Source organism: Leguminivora glycinivorella, chromosome 12, assembly GCF_023078275.1.
Source record: "Leguminivora glycinivorella isolate SPB_JAAS2020 chromosome 12, LegGlyc_1.1, whole genome shotgun sequence".
Lineage (NCBI taxonomy): Eukaryota > Metazoa > Arthropoda > Insecta > Lepidoptera > Tortricidae > Leguminivora > Leguminivora glycinivorella.
Genome location: NC_062982.1, coordinates 11,039,194 through 11,053,198, shown reverse-complemented (window position 1 = coordinate 11,053,198; position 14,005 = coordinate 11,039,194). Strand labels below are relative to the sequence as shown.

General features: G+C 36.2%; 1 protein-coding gene across 2 annotated transcripts; it reads right to left on the bottom strand.

Moving 5' to 3' along the window:
- Positions 1-49: 49 nt before the first annotated feature.
- Positions 50-9,203, bottom strand: LOC125231730 (N-alpha-acetyltransferase 60). Of its 2 annotated transcripts, none has more exons than XM_048137289.1 (6): positions 9,038-9,203; positions 8,505-8,610; positions 8,130-8,361; positions 7,319-7,490; positions 4,771-4,983; positions 50-1,531 (listed from the first exon to the last, which is right to left on the bottom strand). In XM_048137289.1, exons 1-6 carry the CDS (start codon positions 9,052-9,054, stop codon positions 1,513-1,515), a joined length of 759 nt encoding a protein of 252 aa, XP_047993246.1. In that variant the 5' UTR covers positions 9,055-9,203; the 3' UTR covers positions 50-1,512. The 2 variants fall into 2 exon arrangements, with proteins under 2 accessions (XP_047993246.1, XP_047993245.1); XM_048137288.1 differs by lacking the exon at positions 50-1,531 and adding an exon at positions 2,167-3,568.
- Between the last annotated feature and the right edge of the window lie 4,802 nt (positions 9,204-14,005).

Sequence of the window (14,005 nt, the reverse complement as noted above, 5' to 3'; positions counted from 1 at the left end):
ATTTTAAAGATTTTTTTGATATATCTTTTGACTGAGTTGTTCTTAATGGACAATTTTTTTTCGATAAATCTAGTTAATAACACTTGTATTTTTAACTAAAATTCCCAAATTGAAAGGGGGGCTCCTTTCCATTTTATCATTTTCGCTACCGTATCCTCTTAAATGTAAAATTTATCTAAAACGCAAAGGTTTTAGTAGGTAATTATAAGTTCCTATATAGCAGTTTTATTAGTAATTGACGATTCTTGGGGCGTTGTATAGAAGTTATTCGTGGTCTTTATTTAATTAAACTCTTAATTCTTGTATATGTCAAGGTTGCCCAGATAAACAGGTAACACATAAAGAAAATGTTTTCAACTCTACTCATTGGCCTCGTACGGCATGATGCAATAGATAAAAATACATACAAAATCATCCTATTCAATACTAACTAAACGAGTTGTGGTCCAAATAATACTTGTTTCCATAATAAACATTTAACAATAATTTAATCAATAATAATTAGAAACACATCGACAGCAAGTAACAAAATCATGTAAATTAAAATACTTTGGTTCACAATGAGTAACAATAATAAGCCTACCCTGGGGAAGTGCACAAAACATATTAGTGCCTGATATGGTGTTTCCATAGAGTTCTACAAAACCATGACAACTGAACAATTCTGCAAAGAGTTCAAAAATAATTCTTTCAGTAGATAACAATTGTAATACAATGTGTCCACTTAATTTAGCAAAGTTGTTTAAATTAAATTAAAATATATGATATTTTGTGGATGTAAAGAATAAGACTTAAACTACTTACTTTATTAATGTACCTACTTTGTTTCCTAACAAAGAATGCATGTCAAGGAGTTTGTCGCTGTATAGTGAACAACGTGGTATTCACAACCCAAAAAGATGGATATTTTTTTAGTAGAAGTCTATCATTATAGGACAACTACATTTTTTAAATACCTTAAATGTTGTTGGTGTTCGTATTCAGCAGGATCCGAAAGTTAACAAAAGATATACTGATTCATACGCAAAATAAAATCACCCTCTGTTATAGTTATCTCATAGTTATAGGTAAATATGTAGTAAAAATGAGTATATTTTATTGCCGAATACCCTTAAGAAGACCGTACTAAAGTAGTTCCTGGTTTTAATTGAATATCTCTTAGTTTATTCACAATTCCTACGCTGAACACACAGGCTCCTTACTTTAAATGTCTTGGCAGTTATCCATGGCACACACAACTTTATATTTCAGCAAATTTCCAATGCCTTCTTCGTCTTGTATCTTACATTTCTCGGCCAACACGACTGTAGGTAATCTCACAAACTCCTGCCAAAATATCTCAAGAAAATAATGAACTCCATCTCAATGTAAAAACTAACATTTATCACATTTATCTTTGTCGATTTCTATGATGTAAATATAAGTCAAATAATATAAAATAATAATACATTCATAAATACTTTTAAATATTAAATAATCGATCGCACTGGGTTGCGGGATCGCGACGCGCCACTAAAATCTGTAGGCGTTCCTGGAAACGTAATACATAATATTTACTACAAGTTTTTAATTTATACGAAAACACATGCAGTAGGGGAACAAAGAAATTACTCAAATTAAGTTCTTGGTAGATGTCAATGGCGTATACTTGTACTTATAGAAATTTTAGGTCGTATGAGTATTTTTTATTTACTTACTTTCAGAATTCAATATTAATTTAATCATTGCTTTATGTGTACAAAAGATCTTAAAAATGGTAATGCTAATGACTCAACACAAGCCTTGTTGGTTTGATATACGAGTATTGACAATTTTTGAGTATTATTTTATTAAAATCATACTTCGTTGCAGATTAGGTTATATTGAACCGGTTTGAAACGTAACTAGTAGCACATAATAAATATGTTACAACTTACAAGGTTATTCTTGCGCTACTAGCAAAATTAGGAGTATTTCAATAGAAAAAAGTCATCATCATCCTCCTTGCGTTATCCCGGCATTTACCACGGCTCGCGGGGGCTTATGGTCCGCTTTGACAACTAATCCCAAGATTTGGCGTAGGCACTAGTTTTTACGAAAGCGACTGCCATCTGACCTTCCAACCCGAAGGGTAAATTAGACCTTATTGGAGTCCGGTTTCCTCACGATGTTTTCCTTCACAGAAAAGCGACTGGCAAATATCAAATGACATTTCGCACATAAATTCTGAAAAACTCATTGGTGCGAGCCGGGGTTCGAACCCGCGACATAAATAGAAATAAGTATGCAACACAAAATAAAAATTGATTACAATAAGAAAACTGAATTAACTCCGAAATAATGATTATGCGATCGCACAAAACACAATATATAAAATATTTGCATGAATTAAATAAATAATTGAAAAACGAAAATATATATGCGCACACTCGGATCATCAGGTGGTCCAGCACAACTTGCCTTCTCGCGCGCGAGTCCATACATCTAGCGCGACCTCAAATGTGGAGTCGCGTGCGCGAACGATAATTATGCTAAACCGCCTGAAAGTATTATACATTTGATGTTTAGACAAACACGAAGAAGGCATGTAGGTATAATCTCTAAAATAGTCTGCGTTAACTTCTTATTAGAGTATCTATACTGATTTATTTTATACACGAGTCTTATTGCTCTACAACATGTCAAGATTTCAAGATGTGTTGAATGGACATTGACGATCCTATTTAAATAAATGCCTTGTTTAATTCATTTATGACATTCCTATACCTATTTACCATTTATTTACTACATACAATAGATATCGGTAAGCGTGCAAAGTGACTCAAGAGGTAATTTATAAACAAAACCTTGTAATATTTTCCTTGTCCGATTACTAAAATTAGAATTGCGTTTAATTTCATTGTTAGCGGAAATCATTTCCATTCAATGAGTTTCATCTTAAATATTCATGTGTAGGTATATGATCATCATCAATGAACTCAATGATTATACTCCATTTCAAATACAAAGGCCCGATAGCATTTAAAAATAGTTTTAGAGAAAACAAAAGATACCTGGCCAGATCCTTTTTCTGTTGGTATTTCTTTTACACGCATTTTCGCTTTAGTTGTATGCAGTTTGCACCAACGCGTGCCCGTTTGAAGTGCTTCTAATTAGATAATAAAAGGAAAACATAATTAGCCCTTTTGTTAAGTTTGAAGTTATAGTTATCGGGTCTTCGTATTTGAAATGGAATATACCAAGCTGGCGAATAGGTCGAAACAATCTACCTACACACGATTTCGTTCATATTGATGACAATGACTGCGAAAATATATTGATCACATATCCTGCTCAGCGAATTCTTCTGCTATCTGTATAAAAGTAGTGCATCAAAAGCGTGTTGCAAGTCAAAACTAACTCAGTGAAACACACATTTAATTTTTAAAAGTATGTAGATAACAAATACTATGTATCTAAGTAACTATTTATAACAACGAACGTTCGAAAATTATACGGCCGGTCGCACAGCGTTAATATGTTAGGAGTCAGTAGACACGACAGGCAACTTTATGGCGTTATCACTAATGGTGTTTTTCTCGCGGCAGGTCTGTAAGGAAACGTTAGGTCGTTAGGGCGACTGCAGACTGACGTCTGTGCGTGTGTTACGTCGTATCTGCGACATGCGCTTACACGCGCGCTTTGTTTAGTTTAGAGCTACATTTAGTTTATATGCACACAAAAATATTAAAACGCCAGTCTGTATAACCGCCCTTACAGTCGTTCGACGCTGTTAGATCAACTACCTAATTCGCGAGTTATTATGAAAGGGTGTCTTGTTATGTTGTTGGATGCCACAAGAAAGACTAGCGACTAGCCTTCGAAATTTCAAAGAACTTCATAAGAATACAAATGATGTAATTCAGTTAGTATCACTTTTGTCACTTTGTTACTGTGTACTTAATTCTTCAAAAACATTTTTATCGTCAATCAAAACCACATTCAATGGATTATGATGAAGAAGTGTATGAATAGGTACGTATTAGACTGAATATGTATGAAAGACTGTATAAATACTTCCATGTAATGTTTTCACACAGCCAGTCCCTTATAAATTATAATATTATGTTTACGATATATGTATTCACTGAATTGTAACACTGGTATCGTCCAAAATGAATCCAATGAAATATATCACCAATATGAAATCACATTTAGGTCTTCCCGTAAATATACCGACGGGGTTATACACAGTACAACCCAATTAATGTTCCTCTTAAAATCCTATATATGTATACATAAAGCGAACAGAACAATATCATCCCATCTCTCAACAAACACAATCCAGGCAGCCTTTATCATATTTTTATCACTTATCGTATGAATAAGATGACACTTTCATAATGTCATAACCAAACTACACGCATTTACATCAGACCGTCCTTTTCGCGAAATTGTAAGGGCGATAAGGAAGCACCGATGCGATAATGTTTATCCCACAAGTGTGCTACGCCCCAAGGATACGAACGTAGACCGTTTCTTTGTATGTAAATTCAAATGTTGCCGACCTATCATGTTAGGCTCGACGCAGGCCGCAATCGAAAATCAACTTTACTTTTTGAAGTTCATTTTATTCACAGCGATAAATGATAAAACCACATCCATGCATACAGCTTAGCAAAAGAGTAGAACTTAAAAAGTGGCAACATCGTAGTGTCGTCCCGTTTCCTCACACATTGATTTGAAAGAGACGACTATGATGTTGCCACTTTTTAATTTTTATTCTTTTTAGCTAGACCGTAGTTGAACTACCTGTGCCACGCGATAGTGAGCGCGGCCTGGAGCTTGCCCCACAGCCAGGGGTACAGGCCGCCGCCGCGCCACGCCGCGCGCGCCACGTATTTCACGTAGTCGTAGATGCCCCAGGGTGCGTGCCCGCCGTTCACGTAGTACACGTATGTGAACCCATCCTTGTTGCGCCCCTGGATCGAGTAGTAGTAGGGGAGGAACGAGTGCAGACGGAATCTGAAACGTTAGAAAACGGTGTATAGGAAAGTGATTATAATTGTATTGATGCATATCAAATTATGAATTTTATGTATTTTTTAAGTAACATGACAATAATAATCTCGATCCATATCAATTTTCATTAACAACACTAGCGAATATAAAAAAATTGCATATGCATCAACGAAATTATTTTTATATTTTCATCAATTAAATCTGAGAACACAGGTATAAAGTAGACAAATCAAATTTTAAGGGTAGTTAAAAGCTACTTACACGATCGGCAGGACTAAGTTATCTTAAAATTCCTTAACTCTTTATAACATTAAGCAAATGAAATAAGTAATACTTATGTATAATTGTCAATATTTTAATGTTGAACATAGAAAACAATTGAAAATAGACTTTTGAGACATCACGGTCACTTTTTTAAAACTATTCTGGAGAGGCAGATAGGAAGCATAAGAAGTAGAGGAAAGCTCAGACGCAGTTACAGTATGATGATGATGATGAATATTGAAAGTCTGGCAGGTTAGCAGAGATTTGGTGGCATATAATTATGGAGGTTATTACGTACCTACCTATACAACTATAACTAGCACGTGCAACTCAGTAATTGTGTGATAAGATCAAAGTCTGATAAAAAGAATACTCGAATATACAAGTCTCTAAGTGCTAGTGATAACAAAATAATCTACTTTTCCCATCTAGATTAGATGACATAGTTAACTGTTTTTTCAGTACAGATGGTCGTTTTTTTACGCACTAGTTCGAGAAGTGGTTCATTATATGCCAGGTCGAAACTTCGAAGGCTCATCTGTACTGAAAAACGTCGTACGATACACGTGCGAAAAGGAAATTCGTAACTCGTGTCGATTTAAAACACTCCCTTCGGTCGTGTTTTAATTTATCGCCACTCGTTTCGAACTTCCTTTTTTACGCACTTGTATCGTAATGTACTATTAACTAAACCTTAAGGCTAAAAGATAAGGTTTTAGTTATTACTATTCTAATCAAAATAGTAAGGGATATTTAGTTTGAATTAATATTTAAAAAAAATAGTTTTAATTTGAATATCGTTGTTTATAACGAATTGAGATGAATTTCGTTAGTTGGAGAAAACAATTAAAGAAAAACACTACTTTAAAATGCCATAAGAAATTAGATTGAAATTTAATGTATGTACGTAAATTGTACAGCGTTCAATGTCTAAAGGCTTAAAGGGTTCACGCTTCCAGTGCAACAGGGTCGTATTCATTTGAAATTCTAAGATAAATTCGTCCTTATTGCAGATGGAGGAAAAGGATACCTATGGAAGGTTCAGTCCACGTTCAGTGTTACTACTTACAAGGTTAAGAACAGGTCTGAAACATTAATATATCACGGTGTCTAGGTTAGTTATAGTTAAATACGATTCGAGAATTAATTTGAACTCGGATAACCTCTCCAATTATCTACCTTCGCATGATTCACGTCTCGTTACGAGGCGCGGCGCGGTCTGTGGAAGCCACGAAAGTGTGACGTGTCATGAATTATACGCAAAGTGGAAATAATATTTTTACTATTTTTAGATGTTTACTGTTTTCAACGAGAAATGTAGTAACGATACATTTTCATTGCAATTTTAATTCCAGGAAAACTCGATCTTACTTCAAGGATATAAATAAAACGCGCATATATGGAATTGTAGGCTACGTACGGTGACTGCTAACAATGAGGAGGGCCATATGTGTATTTGCCTTGCTCTTGTATAAAAAAATATTATAACAATGCTGAATAGGAATACCAATTTTCTGGTATTTCTTTACATTAACTTGTTTAGGCTAGGAATATAACATTTAGGTTAGAAATGAGGAAATCAGAAGCCAAACAATTCATAAGAACACCCAACCTAGCCTAAAATAAAAGACTGCAATAGTGTTTATGCAGTAATCTATTATCTCAGAAAAATAATTAACTGTTCACACTATGTCACAGGGGGCAAGGTGGTACAGATCAAAGAGCAAGGATATTGTGTGTAATGGGTATGCCTTATTATTCACAATGGTGCATGATAATTCAAGACACTTTTTAGAGCAGCAAGCGGTCAACCTTCAACCCAAAAAGCAATTCTCAGTTACAAATCAACACCTGATGATGCAGAGCAGGGTTAGCAAGTGCAAAGCCAGATCCAGGTGGGATGGTGCCCATTTGATGTGTTACTTCAGCCCGATTCTCCGGAGTTTGAGCTGCGGGGCGTTATCAATAGGTCCTTTTTGATTATTGTCGAACTCCCGATATGTCGACACAGTTGCATGCAGCATGATCACAGAAAACAGCGCGCGATCTACCCTCTTTACCTCTAGGTACTTACCTCTTTTGTTCATAGAAGTGTATAGCCTCAGTGTTAGTGGTGAGTACGTGCAGGAAGATGGCCTTGACGCGGTGGTCGTGCGGCGGCTGCGGCGCGGCGCCCGCCAGGTGGCTCAGCAACACGTCCAGCAGCAGCGTGGCCACGCCGGAGCGCCGGTACGAGCGGACCACCCCTGTGACACATAGACAAAAGAATAAACAAAGTGTCTATTGATAAACTACTTACATATTAGCAGATCATTGACATAATAGTTATCCTTAATAAATTTCCGTCTGGCTGTGAAACACTGTCAACTAAGCTTTGTATGACTCTAGAATGCTGTTGATGATTTATTTAATAGTATCTACTATTTCTATCAGACCTTAGTCAATATATGAGATAATTTATTTATTTATTGAAATAAATTACACATCATAACACTAAAAACAAAGGCACTGTGCAACTAAACAATAAAATACAAAATAAGAAAGCAATAAGTACAAATTTAGAAGAAAAATATATGATAATATACATACATCAATAAATTAGGAAAGGTATTCAATATCTACCAGAACATTTTTTTCATATTTTAGTTTTTTTTGATATAATATTAAATATACAAGAGCAATTACACACATTAAATACAATCACACATAAATCAGTTTTAATATCTAAAATTTCCCTTATAAACTAAACTATCAAATAAAATCTCCCAAATCCGATCCCTGCGGAAGAATGCCCATAATGCTGGCCACATTTCCCCGCTGGATGGCAATATTTCATTTAATTTCGTTTTTAATATATTAAATTCCCAGATATAAATAAAACTCACCTAAAGATAAAATATATGCAACAAGTGTGTCCTTAGAGGCAAACCATCTTGATAATATTCCTCTATCTTCAGCATTTAGCTTCAAATATGGTTTAATTTCTGCTACTATGAGGCCAATTATTTGTGATTTGTATACTGCTGCCAGAGCAAAGAACCTCTCTGATGAAGTGATGTCTTCGTACCATGACTGGGGGTACTCTATGGGGAACCATTCTCTGCACAAACTCCGCACCTACAAAAAAAAAAGTAGAGGTATATGGCAACTTTGGTTATAGTATAAAATATAAGTTTGTTGAAACATTTTTAAGCTTTCATAACATAAATGATTCACTTCTACTAAAATGTAAATGTATATAGCAATGCAATAGTACTCACTTCTTCTAGATCATCAGGGCACAAGAAACGCAACTGTACATCTTGTAAAGAGCATTTTGCTTCCTTTGACTTCTCGATTATAACTTGGAAGCCTTCAGAAAGGTACCTGGAATGAACAATATCTCATGGAGTGCAGTAATTTATTGAATACTGTTTATATGCAATAACTTGACTTATTATTGGTCATACTTAGGTATTTAGAAACACTCAGTAAAGAGAAATAATGAGTAAGCTTTATCGAGGTATGTGTCACTATTAAATGTATATAATGGCTCATAAACCCGGTGACCGATTTGAGTGTTTCTAACGTTAGAATTTCACAATGGTCTAAAATACACATCAAAAATATAAAGTGCCATCGTAACATGATCTAAAACGAGAGGCTGCCGAGCTATACATATTGAGCACAATGGGCAGTCAATTGATCAATTTCACCCAATTACTGCTGCCAGGGAAGACAATACATGCATATAAACAATTACTAACTCCATCAAAAAATATATTATTGTTAACAACACTGCGCAATCACTTACCAGCTGAAGCCAGCCATTCGGTAGTTTGGCCATTAATACTTTATTGCAGAACTTATCTTTGGCGACTTGTTATCATTCCAGGATAATATTTACCCCATCAGCTTCAATGAAAAACGAATCATCACGAAGACTGAATTACTGAATCTTTATTTCATTTGACAATCACAATTCACTTGACAGTACGCTTGACAGCACTTCAACGATGTTACCAGATGATAAATTATTTTTTCTTTTTTTTTATTAGGGCAACTTATAAAAACAGCACAGATAATAATAGAAACGCCAGATGAATCATATTAATATTCAATGTACCAATATGACGGACAAATAATAAAAAAATAACCGGGGCATTTTTCATATAGTCTGTCAAGCCGTTTTTGTTACAGGAAAAAAGCGGTAAATGAACAAAATGTGAGCGTTACTATACGTAGTATCTTCTTAGTAGGTTGTGGCGTTACTGTTTATCGTCTTAATAGAAAATTTGTATTCTTCGCCTTTTTTAAGTACATTAACGGATCAGAATGCTTTCCAAATGCTTTCTCATACTTTTTTAATCGTAAAAAAGCTCTTTTTCTTTTTTTACGTAATGTCAACGGTTGTTGATTAATTTGGTAAAACCATCGTGGTGAAGTGAAAGGATTAACCGCTCGGTAAATATAATAAATACCGGACTTTGCCCAGGGACGCTATATATGTTATGTATGAATCGTAAAGGCTGAGTGCGTTTTATGGGAGGAAGGCTCCTTCCATGTATCCCTGTATTGTATGCAAAACCTCGACACGAAAAGAAGAACATTTGTTGCGAGTTATGAATGTTGTTCTCCGGTGCACACCTGCGCCGGCGAGGAAGATCTCCAACAGGCAACAATACCAAGTAACTGAAGCGAAGGCCTTCACAAATGGTCAGTCACCAAGATGATTTTGTTTCGCGCAAATAAGAGCCATTACCTACTTTCTACGTTTCCTACACCTGCAAAGTTCGGCCAATACCATAAGAGGTACCCAAGTATACTAAAATATGTTTCTAAGATACGATAGACGTCGATATCACTGTTATTGGTCAGTGGTCACGGATAACTCTGGTGTCTCAGCAAAATGTCATAACCGATTTGTGTGTGTGTGTATGCGCGCGATTGTGTATGTGTGTATTGTCTATTAGCTATTATTACGGAGCATAATGTAGATAGTACCTGGGCGACAGAGCTTTGCTCGGTTCTATTTTATTATATCACGTCTTTAGATAAAAAAGATTCTTATAAATACAAAAAAAACAGAAACTTTATTTCTGGCCGGGAATTCGAAACCCGGACACCAGCGATGTGCCTGCGAACATTAGACCGACCCTCTTACGACGGAGCTTCGCGACGCAAATGCGCGGACGACGAAATTAGCGAAGTTAAATTTTGTCAATAGTCCAACACCATGATAATTATGATGATGATACCATCATAGTCATATATATCCCATACTAATATTATAAATGGGAAAGTGTACGTGTCTGTTTGTTTGTCCGTCTTTCACGGCAAAACGGAGCGACGGATTGATTTTTAAGTGGAGGTAGTTAAAGGGATGGAGAGTGACATCACTTTTTGTCTCTTTCTAACCCCCCACTTCCCAAAAATGGGGTTGGAAGTTTGTATGGGGTATTCCTCAATTTTCGAATTTAACGCGAGCGAAGCCGCGAGCAAATGCTAGTATACCTATAAAATTAAAGTATTATTTGCATTTTAACACTTCAAGAACAAATCAAAACCGCGCGGACGTGATTGTATTGTAACGCAGCTAGGGTTCCGGCCGGGTTGCTTCACACATGTTCGATCGTACGTTTTGATTCGCCGATGCTTACCAGACGCGGCGGTGTCATCTTACCACTATCTGCTGAATATTGGTTGGATGTAAACCTCATCTTAACATCTCGTGGCTGCTATAACTTGACTTTGAAATTCGTAACAGCTTACATATAATCGGAGGTCACAGTTTGACTGGAATCCTCAAGCGATATGCTTGGTGAGTCATGGGAATAAGTGCTCTGTGTTCACACAAACTGTCGCTGGTGTTGTAGGCACTTGAGCTTGAGTCTGGAATCCTTTGATCCTTGCTTTTCCGGAGCAGAAATCGTAATGTGTCATTGGTAATCTAACAACTTCACATCAATATTTTCGGCGGCCAAAGATTTTGACCAAATAATGACCATATTATAATTGTATTATGAATGATCTTCAAGATTTTGGACGCAACGTATACAGCGTGTGTATTCCATACGGGCGAATATCTTAATGACGATTAGTATCGGACCTGAGGAGCCTAACTACATGTTTTTTTTTAATAGATGAGATATTTTTTTTTCATAAGTACATAAAAATTCAGCACGCAATGTATTATGTCCACATCAATTAGCGTACCTACCTAAACGTCATTACGACATGACGTTTATGTCATGTGAAATTAATTGGATGGTGTATATTGCTGCTGGGCCAGATTTCAAAAAATAATTATTCTTAATTAATATCTAACACTTTTTAACAAAATTATTATCATATAGGTACGATTCGTATGATCAGATACTATAACTGGATAAATTATTCGCCCGTATGGAATCCACACGCTGTATATTGATTAAAAAAATTAAAAATAATAAAAAATAAAAATATTTTTATTGCCATAACTACCAAAACAAAAACACATGAGAAAAAAAATTACAAACAAAAAAGATGAAATTAAACAATGTAGCAAACAATAAGAAATAAAAAAAATAAAAAACCTAAAACCATGGACCTAGCCTAAAACTAACATTAACTACATCTTAAACTATATTTACAATTATATATTTTATGGTAGGCTTAGGCAATGGGTGCCCATCTCAGCTTGATGCCAGATATACATATACCTACCAAGCGCTGGTTTTCAAATTAAACATAATTACTTATTGAAGTCACTGAATAATTGTTTGTACGTTTGAGGAGGATAAGTGTGTGTAGAGGTGATTTACTGATAGTTTGAAGTCTGTGTTGTTCACTTTTACAAAGACTTCAAACTATCAGTAAATCACCTCTACTGCCAGGCACATGAAAAATATAAGGTTTGCTTTGATGACAGCAACACACCATTGGATTGTATTACACAAACACAAAAAAACTGGGACAAATTAAAGCGTAAAATTGAGCATGCAGCCGCCCGCCTAAGTAATTAATACGTACCTCATGTCGGGCCACAAAAACCCGACAGAGCTGGCCCATTCTGCTTATCGACTTCTCGCCTTAAGCTTATGGGAGTCAATGTACCATTTACAATCAAAAGATTTTGCCTAGAATGTTCTTCTCAGTTTTACTGAATATGGTGATTTTTCTATAACAAATAGTTGAAATATGAAATCGAGCTTATCGACAACCGTCAAAGAGGTATCTTTACTATCTTCATCTATCTGAGGTCTAAGAAAGAATAGAGGAACCTAAGAAAGAATAGAGCGTACGCCCATCTTAAAGGCCGGCAACGCACCTCCAACAACTCTGGTGCTGCCGTAGCCAAATGGCATTTCTGCGACGCGAAACGAAAACGAAACGCCGCGAAAGGTAGTCTGGCTCTGTCGCGCCAATACGCAAGAGCGATAGAGATAGATATCTACGAGCGTTTCGTTTCGTGAGCGTTTGTGCATTCGGCTACGCACCCTGGTGTTTCGGGTGTCCATGGGCGGCAGTGATCGCTTACCTTCAGGCGATCTGCCTGCTCGTTTGCCTCCTATTGCACAAACAAAAATACGTATAATAGAGTCAGATCGTTCTGTTCTATCGCGCTACCTAAGTACTACCTATGCTACTCTACCTAAGTACCTACTCGTAATTAAGGAGTTTGCATGACAATGTTTCAGCTACGATTATAAAATTAAATGAAAATAGGCCATTGCAGCCAACATTTATTAATGTTCAGAAAAGTACTAGCAGAATATATGAGTTTAGCCATTAAAGCTTTGTCTCACCCGTCCATTAGTAAGCTCTGCTTTGTTTAGAATTTGAGTTAGTGGGGATTCCGTTAAGCTGTTAAAGGGTTCACAGCAGACCTGTTTGCGACACTATCAGCTTGTTAGTAAATCGCAATAACTGTTGCAATTACCTGATAGGCTAATATCGACTGGGAACACAGAAACTGTCTCTGCCAATAACATCGTCATTTGACAAGCCTTACTGTCATGTCAGGAGCCACCACAAAAACAAGCCGAATGGAGCCTAAAGTATCGGTGTCCGTCAGTTCTGGCTGTAACGCGACCCCCTTGCGCACGCGCCGCGCGCCCCATTTGCACTCAATCTTCATTCTGCAGTCCTCGATGCTCCATTACCGATTCATAACAACCTCTTTTTTTGACGCCTGTTTTTGTTTGAAGCGCCAAATATGGGAAATTTATCATCGTTAGGGAACATTTAGTTTCAGCCGATTTGATGAAATTCAGCAATTAATGGTGTTCTCGGTAGAGTCGGTAGTAATAGAGTTTCTTAGAACAATGTAAAAATAACAGCCTAATTAATGAACAGGGTATCAACTAGACAGGAAAATCGGCTATAACTTTTCTTTAATTTTAATTCATATGTTAGTTTTTAATTTATAAGGGTTAAAAACAAAAAGTGTACGAATACACCCCCTCTTCCCCTAATCTCTCTATAAATCTTCCATTTAAGTAGTTCGCTACGGCGAAAACGATTAGTATCATGGCTATGCTTGATGCATAACCAGAATTTTACATTTCGAAAATAAATATCTGTAAAAAGAAACAGAAAGACAATTTTCGAACTCCGATATCTTTTCAGATTGTCAAAGGTCAGACAACCGTGTAATTTTCCAAGCAAAAAACAAAGCATCCATCCATCATTATCACCGGCTACACATCAATAAGACAAATCACCCTGAAGTCCCGAAGACTGCACATTCCGCGATAGCCTGCCCTCATTAGCGGGTCGCGAAAAATGAGAGTGATAAGAT

Coding starts and splice junctions, on each gene's coding strand:
- LOC125231730 (XM_048137288.1), bottom strand. Junction 4,984..7,318: donor CACTTCTATGAACAAAAGAG/GTAAGTACCTAG, acceptor CTAACGTTTCAG/ATTCCGTCTGCACTCGTTCC. Junction 3,569..4,770: donor CTCACTATCGCGTGGCACAG/GTAGTTCAACTA, acceptor GTTTCCTTACAG/ACCTGCCGCGAGAAAAACAC.